The 14335-nt window shown below is 51.4% G+C and overlaps 1 protein-coding gene across 1 annotated transcript; it reads right to left on the bottom strand.

Moving 5' to 3' along the window:
• Window positions 1-177: 177 nt before the first annotated feature.
• On the bottom strand, window positions 178-6825 carry LOC112125660 (zinc finger protein OZF-like). Its single transcript, XM_024224046.3, has 3 exons — window positions 6792-6825; window positions 2284-2376; window positions 178-1931 (listed from the first exon to the last, which is right to left on the bottom strand). The coding sequence occupies exons 1-3, from the start codon at window positions 6823-6825 to the stop codon at window positions 820-822; spliced, it is 1239 nt and encodes a 412-aa protein (XP_024079814.2). The 3' UTR covers window positions 178-819.
• Window positions 6826-14335: the final 7510 nt, after the last annotated feature.

The raw sequence follows: 14335 nt of genomic DNA, 5'->3' as shown, positions 1-14335 counted from the left end.
TAGGTTGGACATTAGGAAAAAGTTCCTAACTGTCAGGGTGGTTAAACACTGGAATAAATTGCCTAGGGAGGTTGTGGAATCTCCATCTCTGGAGATATTTAAGAGTAGGTTAGATAAATGTCTATCAGGGATGGTCTAGACAGTATTTGGTCCTGCCATGAGGGCAGGGGACTGGACTCGATGATCTCTCGAGGTCCCTTCCAGTCCTAGAGTCTATGAATCTATGTCCTCTCCACATTGAGGGAGGGCCAGACTGGGTTATAAACTCACACTGGCCAGCCTTCTGACCAGGGCAAGACGGTACAGACCTGGGGTCCTAGTCTGGGGAGCTAGAGAAATTGGCTGAAGCTTCTCTATTGTTGGTTCATGAGTGGCTAGAAGTGCATTCATGTAACTCCGTTGGGTGTGTCCCAGCCTGTGGATGGCTGTGTAAGTGCAAGACCTGGAGAGGTTTGCAGCTTGTCACAGCATCATAGTGTGAAAGGGAGCCCAGGTTGGTAAGACAGAGGGCTCACCAGTACCCCAGTTCCCCAGGTTGCACCCAGGGGAACCTGTCATAACCCCTATCTCCCCAACATGGGGCTGATGGAAATATCTGGTAGGAAGGACACATACTCATAGGACAAGGGAGTTGATAATAAGGACCATGGGAGAGACTCCAAAGAAGGGTGAATTGCAAAGGCAAAAGCTGGCAATTCACGTGAGTAAGCTGAGGGAACACAGCAAAGAAAATGGTGTAAATACCCTTACAGGTCACTATGTAGCAAAAGACCTACAGAAAAAAAAAATCCTTTTTCATGCATAGACAAGATCTGTATGTTATTGATCTCCCTTGCAGATTCTCTGATGATAAATGAGGTGTGACCTCTGATGGAAGCTTTTCCCACACTCGGAGCATCTATAGGGTCTCTCTCCTGTGTGGATCCTCTGATGTCTAACCAGGGCTGAGCTCACGTTGAAGCTTTTCCCACACTCACAGCACTCATAGGGTCTCTCTTTTTTGTGGATCCTCTGATGTTTACTAAAGGCTGAGCTGTCAATGAAGGTTTTCCCGCACTCACTGCATTCATAGGGTCTCTCTCCCGTGTGGATTCTCTGATGATTAATAAGGGCTGAGCTGTCAGCAAAGCTTTTCCCGCACTCACAGCATCCATAGGGTTTCTCCCCTGTGTGGCTTCTCTGATGCCTAACAAGGTGTGAACGCCGAGTGAAGGTTTTCCCGCACTCACTGCACTCATAGGGTCTCTCTCCTGTGTGGATTCTCTGGTGCGTAAGAAGGTCTGAGCGGTCGCTGAAGTTTTTCCCACACTCACCGCATTCGTAGGGTCGGAGTCCAGTGTGGATTCTCTGGTGTCTAATAAGGTCTGAACGGTAAATAAAGTTTTTCCCGCAGTCACAGCATTCGTACGGTCTCTCTCCCACGTGACTTCGCTGGTGTCTGATAAGGTCTGAACTCTGACTGAAGCTTTTCCCACACTCACAGCACTCATAGGGCTTCTCTCCCGTATGGTTTCTCTGATGTCTAATAAGGTGTGAGCTCCGAGTGAAGGTTTTCCCGCACTCACCACATTCATAGAGTCTCTCTTTCGCAAGGATTCTCTCATGGGTAATAAGGACTGAGCAGTTACTGAAGTTTTCCCCACGCTCAGTAAATGTGTTGTTTCTATCTCCCATGAGGGTTCTCTGCTGGGCTGTGGATTCCTTGAGGTCCTTGTGCATTCCCTCACAATTAATAGATTCACCAGCTTTCTCCCCTGACTGGTTGCCCTGCTGCGTCCCTGGCCTGAGCTGACTCTCACAGGCTTTTCCCTGCTCACGACACATGGACGCATTCCTTTTAGATCTTTGCGATAATCCCCTATGTGCTTCCACTCCCTCAGCCTCTTCCTGCTGAGACATCGGCTCCGTGTTCTCACTCACCATCCCGCCACCTGATGGGATAGAGAGAGAAACCTCAGAAATAGGAATGGAAACGCGGAGAGCAAACCAAAAGTGTTGGAGAGATGGGGGGGAAATGATCAGGAACCGAATTCCCCAAAACTCTTCCCTATGTGGGGAGAGAGGAGGGAATTGAGTCTGCCTCTACGTTGCATGAAAACACTCAGAGGGAAGGGAAGGAGCTCCTGCCAGGGGTCGGGATGGGTAGGAAGCCCTGAGCGATATCTGACCTGACACCTGCTGGGGACAATACTGAACATGCAGAGCTCACAAGGTCTTGGTAGGCAAAGCCTCTTGTTTCCTTCAGGCACTGCCAGTCTTTGAGTTGGTTTAATGAGTCCTTACCTCTCAGGATCTCTCTTTCCTGGAGATCCAGGACCCACAGCTCCTCCCCTCGCTCCAGCTCGGAAACCGCGTCAGAATCGGAGGCTGGAAACCCTGCTCATGAGACGGGAGATCAGGGGAATTCATGGGACATTTGTCACCAAAAAATGTTCCATTATTTTAACCCCAGCTCATTTTAAAGCAATAAAGTCCCAGGGCCAGCTCCCCGTATGCTCAAAGGTGCAGGTCCCTCTGCTTATGAGTGAATTGCCTATCTCCATCTCTGCTGGGAACACACACAGCCAGACACTCCTCATCAAAGGGGCTCCTAAAACATAGGGTAGGTAACTCCATGGCCCAGAAAGTGAAGACTCCGGCCAGAGGGGAAGTCCCCCTGAAACTGCTTCTTACTGACAGAATGAGACCCAATGATAGTGGGAAAAGCCCTAAGGAAGCTGGGACCGGTGAGAACGGGCTAGAGGTGTTCAGTGCAGTAAGGAAGAGGAGGCAGAAGGGATATCACTGAATGCAGGATCTCAGGGGTATTAGATGTGAATAAAGCCCACTTTGAGGAATTATGGACTATAGAGAGTCAGGTGTAACGGTAGGGAATATGAAAATTGCCCAGTGTGTGGAGAAGGATATAGAATCGTAGAAAGGTAGCACTGGAAGGCACCTTGGAAAGATGTCCTGTGGCAGGACAAAGTAACCTTAGACCATCCCTGACAGGTGTTTGTCCAACCTGTTCTTAAAAACCTACAACGATCGAGATTTCCGCAATCTCCCTCGGTAACCTATTTCAGTAATTAACTCCCCTTATCGTTAGAAAGCTTTTCCGAATATCGAACCTAAATCTCCCTTGCTGCAGATTAGGTTCGTCATTTCTTGTTCTACCCTGGTGGACAGGCAGAATTATTCAGCACCATCCTTTTTATAGCAGACCATAACATTTTTATCAGGCCCCCCTCTCAGCCTTCTTTTCTCAAGACTAAAACAGTCCAGTTTTTTTTAAAAACTTTCCTCTTAGGTGAAGTTTTCTAAATTTCTTGTTTTTTTGTTGCTTTCTTCAGGACTCACTCTAATTTTTCCACATCTAAAGCGTAATGCTCAGAATTAGACACAGTACTCCAGTTGAGACCGCATCAGTACCAAATAGAGCAGGACAATTACCACCCGTGTCTTACATCTGACACTCCTGGTAATACACCAAACAATGATCTGAGCTTTATTTGCACCTGCGTCACAGTGTTGACTCATATTCACTTTGTGATCCGCTATAGCCTCCGATCTTTTTCGGCAGTACTGCCACCTAGACTGACGTTCTCCATTTGGTAGTGGTGTATTTGATTTTTTTCCTTCCAAAGTGGAGTACTTTGCACTTACTTTTATTGAATTTCATCTTGTTGGTTTCAGAGCAATTTGTCAAAGTGATTTTAAATCCTAATAGTGTTCTCTCAAATGCCAGCAATCCTTCCCAGCTTGGTGTCATCCGCATATTTCATAGGGCTGGTCTACACTGGGGAGGGGGGGGGGAAATCGATCCAAGATACGCAACTTCAGCTACGCGAATAGCGTAGCTGAAGTCGATGTATCTTGGATTGAATTACCTGGGGTCCAGATGGCGCGGGATCGACGGCCGCGGCTCCCCCGTCGACTGCGCTACCGCCGCTCTCTGGTGAAGTTCCGGAGTCGACGGTGAGCGCGTTCGGGGATCGATATATCACATCTTAACGAGACGCGATATATTGATCCCGGATAAATCGATTGCTACCCGCCGATACGGCGGGTAGTGAAGATGTACCCTTAGGCATCCTCTCCACTCCATTGTCCATGTAATTAAAATATTGAATAGTACTGGACCCAGGACTGACCCCTCTGGGACCAATTAAGAGACAGCCTCCCAATATGAGGGCGAACGATTGATAATTACTCTCTGATTACTGTCTTCCAAACAGTTGTGCACTCATCATATACTAGTTTCATCTACCCCATTTCCTTATGTAAATGTCATGTGGGGCTGTATCACTATCCCTAAAATCAAGCTATGACAACTCCACTGCTTCCCCCCATCCACTAGGCCAGTAATCTAAGTTCCCTCCAAGCTGCGCGGCCATGCAGCAGGCTATCAAGAGCCGTGCAGGCGCTCAGGACTGCAGCCGGGGAGAGGCACCTCTGCCCCGGCCACAGCCCTGTAAGGATCAGGCCTTTGTCTGCAGCCAGATTAAAAGAGCAGCCGAGCAGCTGCCATTGGCTGAGAAGCAGGAAGTCACATCCTCACATTCCATCTAAATGACATTAAAACAATGGAATATCCGGCTGTTAAGAAGGAGACCCCCGTCCTAATGGCCCCCACTATCACCAGATAAAGAAACAGATCGTAAGATGGTTAAAGAAAACTTAGTTCGCTAGCATTCTGTCTGGCAAGAACTCACTTCTCAATAGTTGTGGTTGTGAAATCCTCATTTCTGTATTGTTTTATCTTTATGGTCTCTCCCCCAGCCCCAGAGCTACTGCAGTGGGGAGAGGCACACCAGGTGCTGGTGCGGGGAAAGAGGGTTGGGGGGAGCCTGCAACCCAAACTCCTCATCCCCGGCCCCATCCCAGAGCCCGCACCCCCCCCATATCCAAACCCTCTGCCCCATCCCTGAGCCCCCTCCCGCACCCTGAAACCCTCCTTCCCAGCCCCACCCCAGAGCCTAAACCACCCCCGCCCCAGCCCTGAGCCCCTTCCTGCACCCCAAACACCTCATCCCTGGCCCCACCCCAGAGCCCGCACCCCCAGCCGGAGCCCTCACCCCCCCCACAGCCAAACCCTCTGCCCCATCCCTGAGCCCCCTCCCACACTCCGAACCCCTCGGCCCCACCCCCGCCACACATCACCTCCATACTGGTGCCCATAACAAAATTCATTCCGCACATGGATGGGAAAAACGAGAGGGAACATTGCGGCCGTAACCTTCTCAAAGAAGGAAATTAACTTGGTTTGGCATGATCATTCTAACTGCAGTGACTTACACTTACTCATATTGTCTTGAAATTTGCTACTCTTTATTGGCATGCCGAGCTGGGCTACTGGTTGAAATTTGGGTTTAATTGATCAAGGGGCTCCTGAGATACAGCTTTTGGACAATGTATGTTGCGTATTTTTATTGCATTTTGAAGGAGTTCCTTTTGGAAGTTTTGCTCTCTGATATCAACATACCTGGGTTAAGAGCACTATTTTAGAGTACTTAAATCCAAATGCAGACTTTTGCCTGATCTGCACTTAGACTTAGCTCTGTGGGTTAGGGATGTGAAAAAAAACCCCACACCCCTAACTGAAAGAGCTATGCCAGCAAAATCTCTAGAGTAGACGCAGTTATAGCGGCAAAAAAAGGTCCATTAAAAAAAAATCAAGGAAATCAAATGTCCATAAACTACATGAATTATCTACAGTTGCCCAGTGTGGCCTCATGCCCTTCCAGCATATAGACGGTGGGTAAAGTTAAACCTCTGAAAAAACAGAAAATGAAGAGGTAAAGTACACTCCACCCCTGCATTGTAACCTTAACTCTGCCCCCACCCACAAACCCTGGAGCCGGCAATAGCCGCTGCGAATGTGTCTGTCAGGGTGGTGCAGAGGTTAAGAGCTACCAAGGGAAGTGGAGGATTCTCCATCACTTGAAGTCTTCAAGTCCAGACTGGATGCCTTTCCGGAAGATGATTTAGTCCAACACAAGGTATTCAGCTCAGTACAGCAGTGACTGGATGAAATTCTATGGTTTGTGTGATACAGGAGATCAGAGGCGATGATCTAATATCCCCTTCTGGCCTTAAAAAAAATCTATAATAGATATGAGGAAGGACTAAGAACGTCCCATTGTTTGTGTTGCGTTCACAGACGGGAACACCAGCATTTATCCGCATGCCCTGCAGCTGTGTGCTCTGTGCCAGCTGTAGCTGTAATCGGATGGTGGAGGGAGCAGTTGGAGCAGCCTGGCAGAGCTGTGACCGTGGTATGCAGAGAGGTGTATGTGACCTCTGTGGGCCCAAGTCTGCCCCATTTCAGGGCTGAGTTTTCTAAGTAGTGCCAGTGAAGGTGCACAAGGGGGAGTTCTTGCCATGGGGACTGTCAGCACTCCGGTGGCGTACGTGTTAATGGTCTCCAGGGCTTCGTGTGGGGTAAATGAAGACAATGACCCCGAAGGAATCCTCAGGGAGAGGGGAAATGGGTGGTAAGATTTTGCATGTCTGAGCTGGTTTGTGTGGAGGAAGCTCAGAACAGGTATAGGCAGCTTCCAGTCACGAGGCCAGACCTAAACCCCAGTTCTGCCTTAGCAAAGAGAAGTTGTTAGACGTTGCCCTGTTCTGCTCCTGGGCCCTGTTCCTGGAGCATTCTGTAACGGGGGAGGGCTGAGTGTTAGTGTGCGTGTCACTGGCATGTCAGGGTGATGCTGAAACTGGGCAGAGGAGAGGTGGCATTGTGGGGGTGACGTGAACCTTATTTCGTCACTTCCCCTTCCAAGAATGGAGGGGACGGGAATCCTTACCCAGCGAGGTTACAGTCTCGTAGTTCTCCTGCATGACGGCTCTGTAGAGGGTTATCTGAGCGGGGTCCAGCAGAGCCCACTCTTCCCTGGTGAAATACACAGCCACCTCCTCGAAGGTCACCGGCCACTGAAAGAGCAAGAGTCCAACACTCAGTACCTGCTGCTCCACTCACAGCCCCACTATTCGTGGGGGAGAGAAGCCAATCATATGGAAGCTCTGGGAGGCTCGCAGTCAGAGTCCCACCCCCACCCCGCTCAGAGCATCCAGGAGGCATCAGGGTGAGGGGAGAAAGAGAGAGACCTTCACCCCTCCCAGCAGAGAGAGGGGACAGGGGTCCTCACCCTCATCACTCACTCACTAGCCAGAGGCTGATACAGGAGATGGAGCCTCCAGCAGGCTCCAGGCCCCCAGGTAATAAGCCCAACTCCCTCCTCATTCCCAGCAGCTGGATGCAAGGAGATGGAGCATCTCCCCTAAGCCCTACTGGTGGGTGCCCCCTTCTTATCTCACAGCAACCACTGGTTGATCCGTTCCGGCTCCAGCGCTAGGGGTCAGGAAGGTTTTCCCAACACTGTCCAGGGGGCGTTGTTTCGTGTTCCAAAAATGAAGGAATTTCCAACCCCAAACCCTAAGAGTCTCTTCCTAGACTCTAGGAACCAGGTGACACAAGTCCCAGCAGGTTTATCACACCCTCTTTCTGCACCACAGCATATTTTTCTGCCTCCTCCCACCTCCTATGTATTAACTGTTCCCTTTCCACCAGCAACTCCCCAACAGTCCCTACCTGAACCGGTGCCAGTGCAACCCTTGCCCTTCCCCGTCCCACAGGAGAACCGGATGGTCGGGAACAAAATGTGGGTGTTATTCTGCAGCCCGTCAAGGTGAGAGGAGCATCTGGGGAGATGTTAGAAGGGGCTTTAGTTAGCTTCACATCCCGGCTCTTTGCCCACCCCCCTCCCAACGCTTTCCCTGCAGAAAGACATTCCAGGCTCTGCCACTGAAACAACAGAAAAGTCCCAAACACAAGACCGGTAAGAGTAACTAGATATCTGTGGGTGAGGGGCTCAGGGCTGGGGACTGGGGCGGTGCTTACCTGGGGGGGGGCTCCCCAGAAGGGCGACAGGAACGCCCCTCCCTCAGCTCCTAGCTCCACATGCTGTCTCCGCCCGCAAGCACCGCCTCGGCAGCTCCCATTGGCCGCGGTTCCCAGCCAATCATAGAATCATAGAACTGGAAGGGACCTTGAGAGGACATCTAGTCCAGTCCCCTGCACTCAAGGCAGGACTAAGTATTAGCTAGACCATCCCTGAGAGGTGTTTGTCCAGCCTGCTCTTAAAAATCCCCAATGATGCAGGGGCAGGGGCAGCGTGCGGAGACCCCCTTCCCAGGGGCCGCAGGAAGGTGCTGGCTGCTTCCGGGAGCGGTGCGGAGTGAGTGTGGGCAGGAAGCCTCCCTTAGACTCCACAACCTCCCTGGGCAATTTATTCCGGTGCTTAACCACCCTGACAGTTAGGAAGTTTTTCCTAATGGCCAACCTAAACCTCCCTTGCTGCAATTTAAGCCCATTGCTTCTGGTCCTATTCTCAGAGGTTAAGAAGAACAATTTTTCTCCCTACTCCTTGTAACAACCTTGAAAACTGTGATCATGTCCCCTCTCAGTCTTCTCTTCTCCAGACTAAACACATGCAATTTTTTCAATCTTCCCTCATAGGTCATGTTTTCTAGACCTTTCATCATTTTTGTTGTTCTTCTTTGGACTTTCTCCAATTTGTCCACATCTTTCCTGAAATGTGGCGCCCAGAACTGGACACAATACTCCAGTTGAGGCCTAATCAGCGCGGAGTAGAGCAGAAGAATGACTTCTCATGTCTTGCTTACAATACCCGTGTTAATACATCCCAAAATGATGTTTGCTTTTTTTGCAGCAGCGTTGCACTGTTCAATCATATTTATCTTGTGCTCCACTATGACCCCCAGATCCCTTTCCGCAGTGCTCCTTCCTAGGCAGTCATTTCCCATTTTGTATGTGTGCAACTGATTGTTCCTTCCTAAGTGAAGTACTTTGCATTTGTCCTTATTGAATTTCATCCTATTGACTTCAGACCAGTTCTCCAGTTTGGAGAGCTGCAGAACCGGGGCTGGGGGTGGAGCAGAGGCAGCACGTGGAGTTAGGCGCTGGAGGTCGCAGCTTCCCAGGAGCCGAGTAGGGACCCTGCCCCAGCCCCACCAACTCCCCCCGAGCACCTGTGCTCCCCCAAGCACCCACGGTGCCCCCTCGGGCTGCGACCCCCCCAGCAGGAGTGGGTGAGTGGTCTGGGCTGGGGCAGGGGGTTGGGGTGCAGGAGAGGGTCGGCGCTTACCTCGCTCCCAAAAGCGACCGGCACACCCCTCTGGCAGCGGCTCCTAGGCGGGGGGGCCCAGGGGGTCTCCACACACTGCTGCCGGCAGGCACCGCCCCCGCAGCTCCCATTGGCTGCAGTTCCCAGCCAATGGGAGCTGTGGAGTTGGCGCTCGGGGCAGGGGCAGCGTGCGGAGACCCCCTTCCCAGGGGCCGCAGGAAGGTGCTGGCTGCTTCCGGGAGCGGTGTGGAGTGAGTGTGGGCAGGAAGCCTCCCTTAGCCCCGCTGCATTGCCGGCGCTGGGGGCCCCCAGGCCCTGTTAAATCGCCCGGGCCCCTGGGAAATTGCCCCCCCCCCCATCAGTGGGCCTGGAGATAAGAACTCAGGGCAACAGTTTTCCCTTCAGATGATGAAGTTCCGGCATCTTAGATTGAGGGGAGAGAAACAAAACCTGTGGTGATTTCCTATCGCGATTGGATAAATAGATAGAAAGTTGCCACCAGCACCTGCCGGCCATCCACACCGGCAGCGGGGAGCTCGGGGGGATGCTTCTTGAACAAGAGGATGCTGGGCACGGAGGAGCCGAAATATTTAAGACATTTCCAGGCAAATAATGGTAACTGACCCACCCCAGAGGTGGCTGCATCTCAGCGCTGGGGGAAGCAACCCCTCATGGAGACCATTCCCTCATAGGTTTTGGGGATATTTCTGCTCATAATCAAAGAGTCATGGTCAGAGAGACTGAGGCCAGAAAGGACCACCAGATCATCTGATCTAGCTTCCAGTGCATCTCAGGACACTGTCGCTCGATGTAGATTTGACTTGGTAAAAGATAAGCAGGACTAGCACCACGGGGTTTGGACTGGATCACCGATGAGTGTGAATTAGGTGTGTAGGTAAGATAAGGCTGCCCACTTCCATTTGAACAGTTTCTGGCAACATGGGTTAATTTCTTATGCTTGACAATCTGTTCTAGTCTGAGGATCTTCCCCAGACCAGAAGAAAAGCTCTGTGGAGCTCGAAAGCTTGTCTCTTTCAACAACGGACATCGGTCCAGTAAACGCTGTCACCTCACCCACCTGGCCTCTCAGGGCACTTTAGATCAGTTCTTGAGAACCGGGGAGAAAAATGGGTCAAAACCTAAATATTTGTTAATATAAGATCAAAACCCCAAGATCTGAGGGATGGTCAATAATTAGAGGGGAACGTTTGAAAGGATTGGATTGGATTGTACAGGTTTCAGAGTGGTAGCTGTGTTAGTCTGTATCCGTAAAAAGAACGAGGAGTACTTGTGGCACCTTAGAGACTAACACATTTATTTGAGCATAAGCTTTCATGAGCTACAGCCCAATTCACCGGATGCATGCAGAGGAAAATACAGTAGAAAGATATATATACACAGAGAACATGAAAAAATGGAGGTTGCCATACCAACTCTAACGAGACTAATCAATTAAGGTAGGCTATTATCAGCAGGAGAGAAAAAAACTTTTGTTGTGATAATCAGGATGGCCCATTTCCAACAGTTGATAAGAAGGTGTGAGTAACAGTAGGGGGGGAAATTAGCACGGGGAAATAGGTTTCAGAGTGGTAGCCGAGTTAGTCTGTATCAGCAAAAATAACGAGGAGTCCTTGTGGCACCTTAGAGACTTACAAATTTATTGGAGCATATGCTTTTGAGGGGTAGAACCCACTTCATCAGTTTTCATGGGTTAGAACCCACTTCATCTGATGCATCAGATGCATCTGATGAAGTGGGTTCTAACCCACAAAAGCTTATGCCCAAATAAATGTTAGTCTCTAAGGTGCCACAAGGCCTCCTCGTTATTTTTTCACGGGGAAGTAGTTTTTAGTTTGTGTAATACACAGACAGTAACAGTTCCCCACCATCCCCCTGGGCAGCAGGGAGCCCTTTGTGAAGGTGTTTTAAGAAGGCCAGGGAGGGGAGCTGGAGCAGGAAGGCTCCCTGGCCGTGGGGAGGGGGCAGCAGGATGGGAGGGGCAGGGGACAGGCAGCTGGTGGCTGTGGGGCACTGCACTGGGGAGATGGGGGGGGCAGCAGCTGGGCCTGGTCACTCCACTGAGAACAGTCGCTTCTCCCTTCCCCTCCTGTGTCCCTCCCAGGCCCTGTTACTGGCAGAGTCCGACGGGCCGCCCCGTCCTACCCCAGAGCCAGCCGCATCTCCAGGCTCCCCTCAGCTGCACCCACTAACCCCTCTTTCAGTTTGGGGGAATGACTCAGGGTGACAATTTCCCACCTGAACAAGGGCAATTGGCTGCATAAAACGGGTGGGAACATTTCCCCAGGCGGAGGAGATTTTAATCTAGCGTGTGAGAATTAGAAACCAGGGCAAAGCCTCAGGAGACTAGAGACATGGACAATCACTGGAGAGAAAAGGATGTGTGTGTGTGTGTCGAGGGGGGATCTACATGGATTTGATCCCCATATTTGATAGTTAGAGAAAAGGGGGAAGAATTCAGGGGAAATGATTCAGTCTCTGAGACTGAAGTGACAAAACCAGAGAGAAACCCCCCTGCCCCCCACCATCTCCTGCCTGCCCAGAGCCGGGTCCCGCCCCCCGTTCACACGGTCTGTCCCCCTCCCCCCCCCCGCTCATCCCTCCCTTCCCGGCCCCCCACCCCCAGACACACCCAGGGGAACCTCACTGGAGCCCGGCCTCTGGCCCCATCTGACCCCCCCGCCTCTGGGGCAGCCCCTGGCTGGAGGGGGGGGCAGAGGGGGGGCAGCGGGTTACTGCTGTGAACGCAGCTCGGAGCCTGCCCCAGGGGTGGGAATAAACCAGGGGGCCGGTTCCCAGGGGCGGGGGGATCTGCACCCCCCCCTTTGTTAATTACCTGCGGGCTCCGGCCCAGGACTGGTCCCAGCTGGGGAAAGCCCCCCCCGGCCGGGCAGGGAGGGGTTAATGCCGGGCTCCCCCCCCCAGCACGGACCCCATGGAGGGGAGCAGCGTCTCGTATTGCCCCGCCCGGAGCTGCTGCAGGATTTTCCTGCCTCCGCCCCCGACTGCTGCATCCAGCCCCTTCCTGCGCCTCCTGCAAACCCGGGCCGGGCTGCAGCGCTGGCTGGGACAAGGAGGGACCCAGCCCCCAGCCCTGCCCCTGCAAACGGGACGATGCCCAGGAGCTTTGGCTGCAGCCTTCCCTGGGGGGACCCTCTGCTCCCTGCTGAGGTTAGAGGGGGGAAATCTAAAGGGAATCTGTGCAAGGGCCAAACTGCCCCTCCAGGAGGGCCAAACAGCTGGAGGCAGGGGCAGGAGAGGGGCCATGGGGCAGGATCAGGGGCCGGGGGGTTAAGAACAGGGAGCTGCACTTGCAGTGGAAGAGGGAACCCCCAGGAAAGGGGCTGGAAGTTCCCACAAAAGGGGTGAGCCCTTCTTCCAGGGGGCACATCCCCTCATCTCGAGATTTGCAACCGGCTCAAGAAAAAGCACCAGCAAAGTCAGTCCCAACTAAAATTGCAGACAGTGGCATGTTCCTACTGCTCTCTAGCCTGTCTGCTGCCATGTCTGCACAAGGTTTATTTTCCAATGGATTTATAACTATCTGGTACAGTGAGAAATTCAGCCGTTGTTCCAGTCCTGGTGCACTGGGACACCTTTGTATTTTTCAGAGTAGCAGCCGTGTAAGTCTGTATCTGCAAAAAGAACAGGAGTACTTGTGGCACCTTAGAGACTAACACATTTATTAGAGCATAAGCTTTCGAAGAAGTGGGTTGTAGCCCACGAAAGCTTATGCTCTAATAAATTTGTTAGTCTCTAAGGTGCCACAAGTACTCCTGTTCTTTTAACATGGGGAAATAGATTAAATTTGTGTAATGACCCAGCCACTCCTAGTCTCTATTCAAGCTCAAATTAATAGTATCTAGTTTGCAAATTAATTCAATTCACGAAAGTTTATGCTCAAACAAATTTGTTAGTCTCCAAGGTGCCACCAGTGCTCCTGTTCTTTGTATTTTTATGTTAGATTTTGCAGGCAGGCAGAGGTGAAATCAGACTCCTGAAAGGGGTACAGGGTAGGGAAGTCAGCTCTCCCCTGTCAAGCAGGGCTGGCTCCAGGCACCAGCCCACCAAGCATGTGCTTGGGGCGGCACCTGGAGGGGGGCGGCCCGAGAGCGGGGCCGCAACTGGGCTCGCTGCCCTCCCCCCGGCGCTCCGGACCTTCGGGGAGAGCGGGCCTGTGGCCCGGCTCGGCACTCTCCCCTGCCGTGCTCCCCGCGGGGGGGGTGGGGGGAGGCTTTTTTGCCTGGGGCGGCAAAAAAGCCAGAGCCGGCCCTGCTGTCAAGGGTGACTTATCGAGCTGCAAAAGGAAACTCGGTTCCGGAAATGTTCTACATACACACACCCCATGCATGTTGTTAGTGTTTAAAAGAGTCGTTTATCCGTTTATACTGGAGCTCGGCTGGTCTCAGTGGTGGCAGATGACAGAACAAGGAGCAATGGTCTCACGTTGCAGTGGGGGAGGTTCAGGTTGGATATTAGGAAACACTATTTCACTAGGAGGGTGGTGAAGCACTGGAATGGGTTCCCTAGGGAGGTGGTGGAATCTCCTTCCTTAGAGGTTTTTAAGGTCAGGCTTGACAAAGCCCTGGCTGGGATGATTTAGTTGGGGATTGGTCCTGCTTTGAGCAGGGGCTTGGACTAGATGACCTCTGAGGTCCCTTCCGACCCTGATATTCTATGAGTCTATACATCTGCAGAAAGCCTCCTCGCAGTTCCCAGATTTGGCTTATCTGCTCTTCTGAGTCCCTGCATTGGGAATCCAGTGTGAATGGAGTGGCGCTCCTTTTATTTGCTTTTTAAAAATGTTTTTTTATTACTTTTAGCATTTCCTCATTTACCTGTGTTAACGCTGTGCAGATGGATGTCACGGTGGTATTGAATTGATATGTTAATAGCCAATAATCACTGAACATATTAATACTTGCTACTTTTAGCAACCACAGCTCAGTGTTTCTAGTATAATGTTTCCTATGTTTTTATTAAAAAGAATGGGAGTACTTGCGGATACAGACTAACACGGCTGCTACTCTGAAACCTATGTTTTTATTGTGATTTTGTAATTTGCAATATTTCATTCAAAGTTTTTGTTCATATATGTTTATTCTTTTGGTACATGTGATTTCAAGGCTGACCGATTTTCAAGGCTGATGTCAAAACTAGGTCTGCCAATTACTCGCAGTTAACAC

This window comes from Terrapene carolina, unplaced genomic scaffold, assembly GCF_002925995.2.
Source record: "Terrapene carolina triunguis isolate 2854851 unplaced genomic scaffold, T_m_triunguis-2.0 Scaffold779, whole genome shotgun sequence".
NCBI classification, from domain to species: Eukaryota; Metazoa; Chordata; order Testudines; family Emydidae; genus Terrapene; species Terrapene triunguis.
Note: the sequence above shows the minus strand (reverse complement) of the source record. Positions and strands in the feature narration are given on the sequence as shown.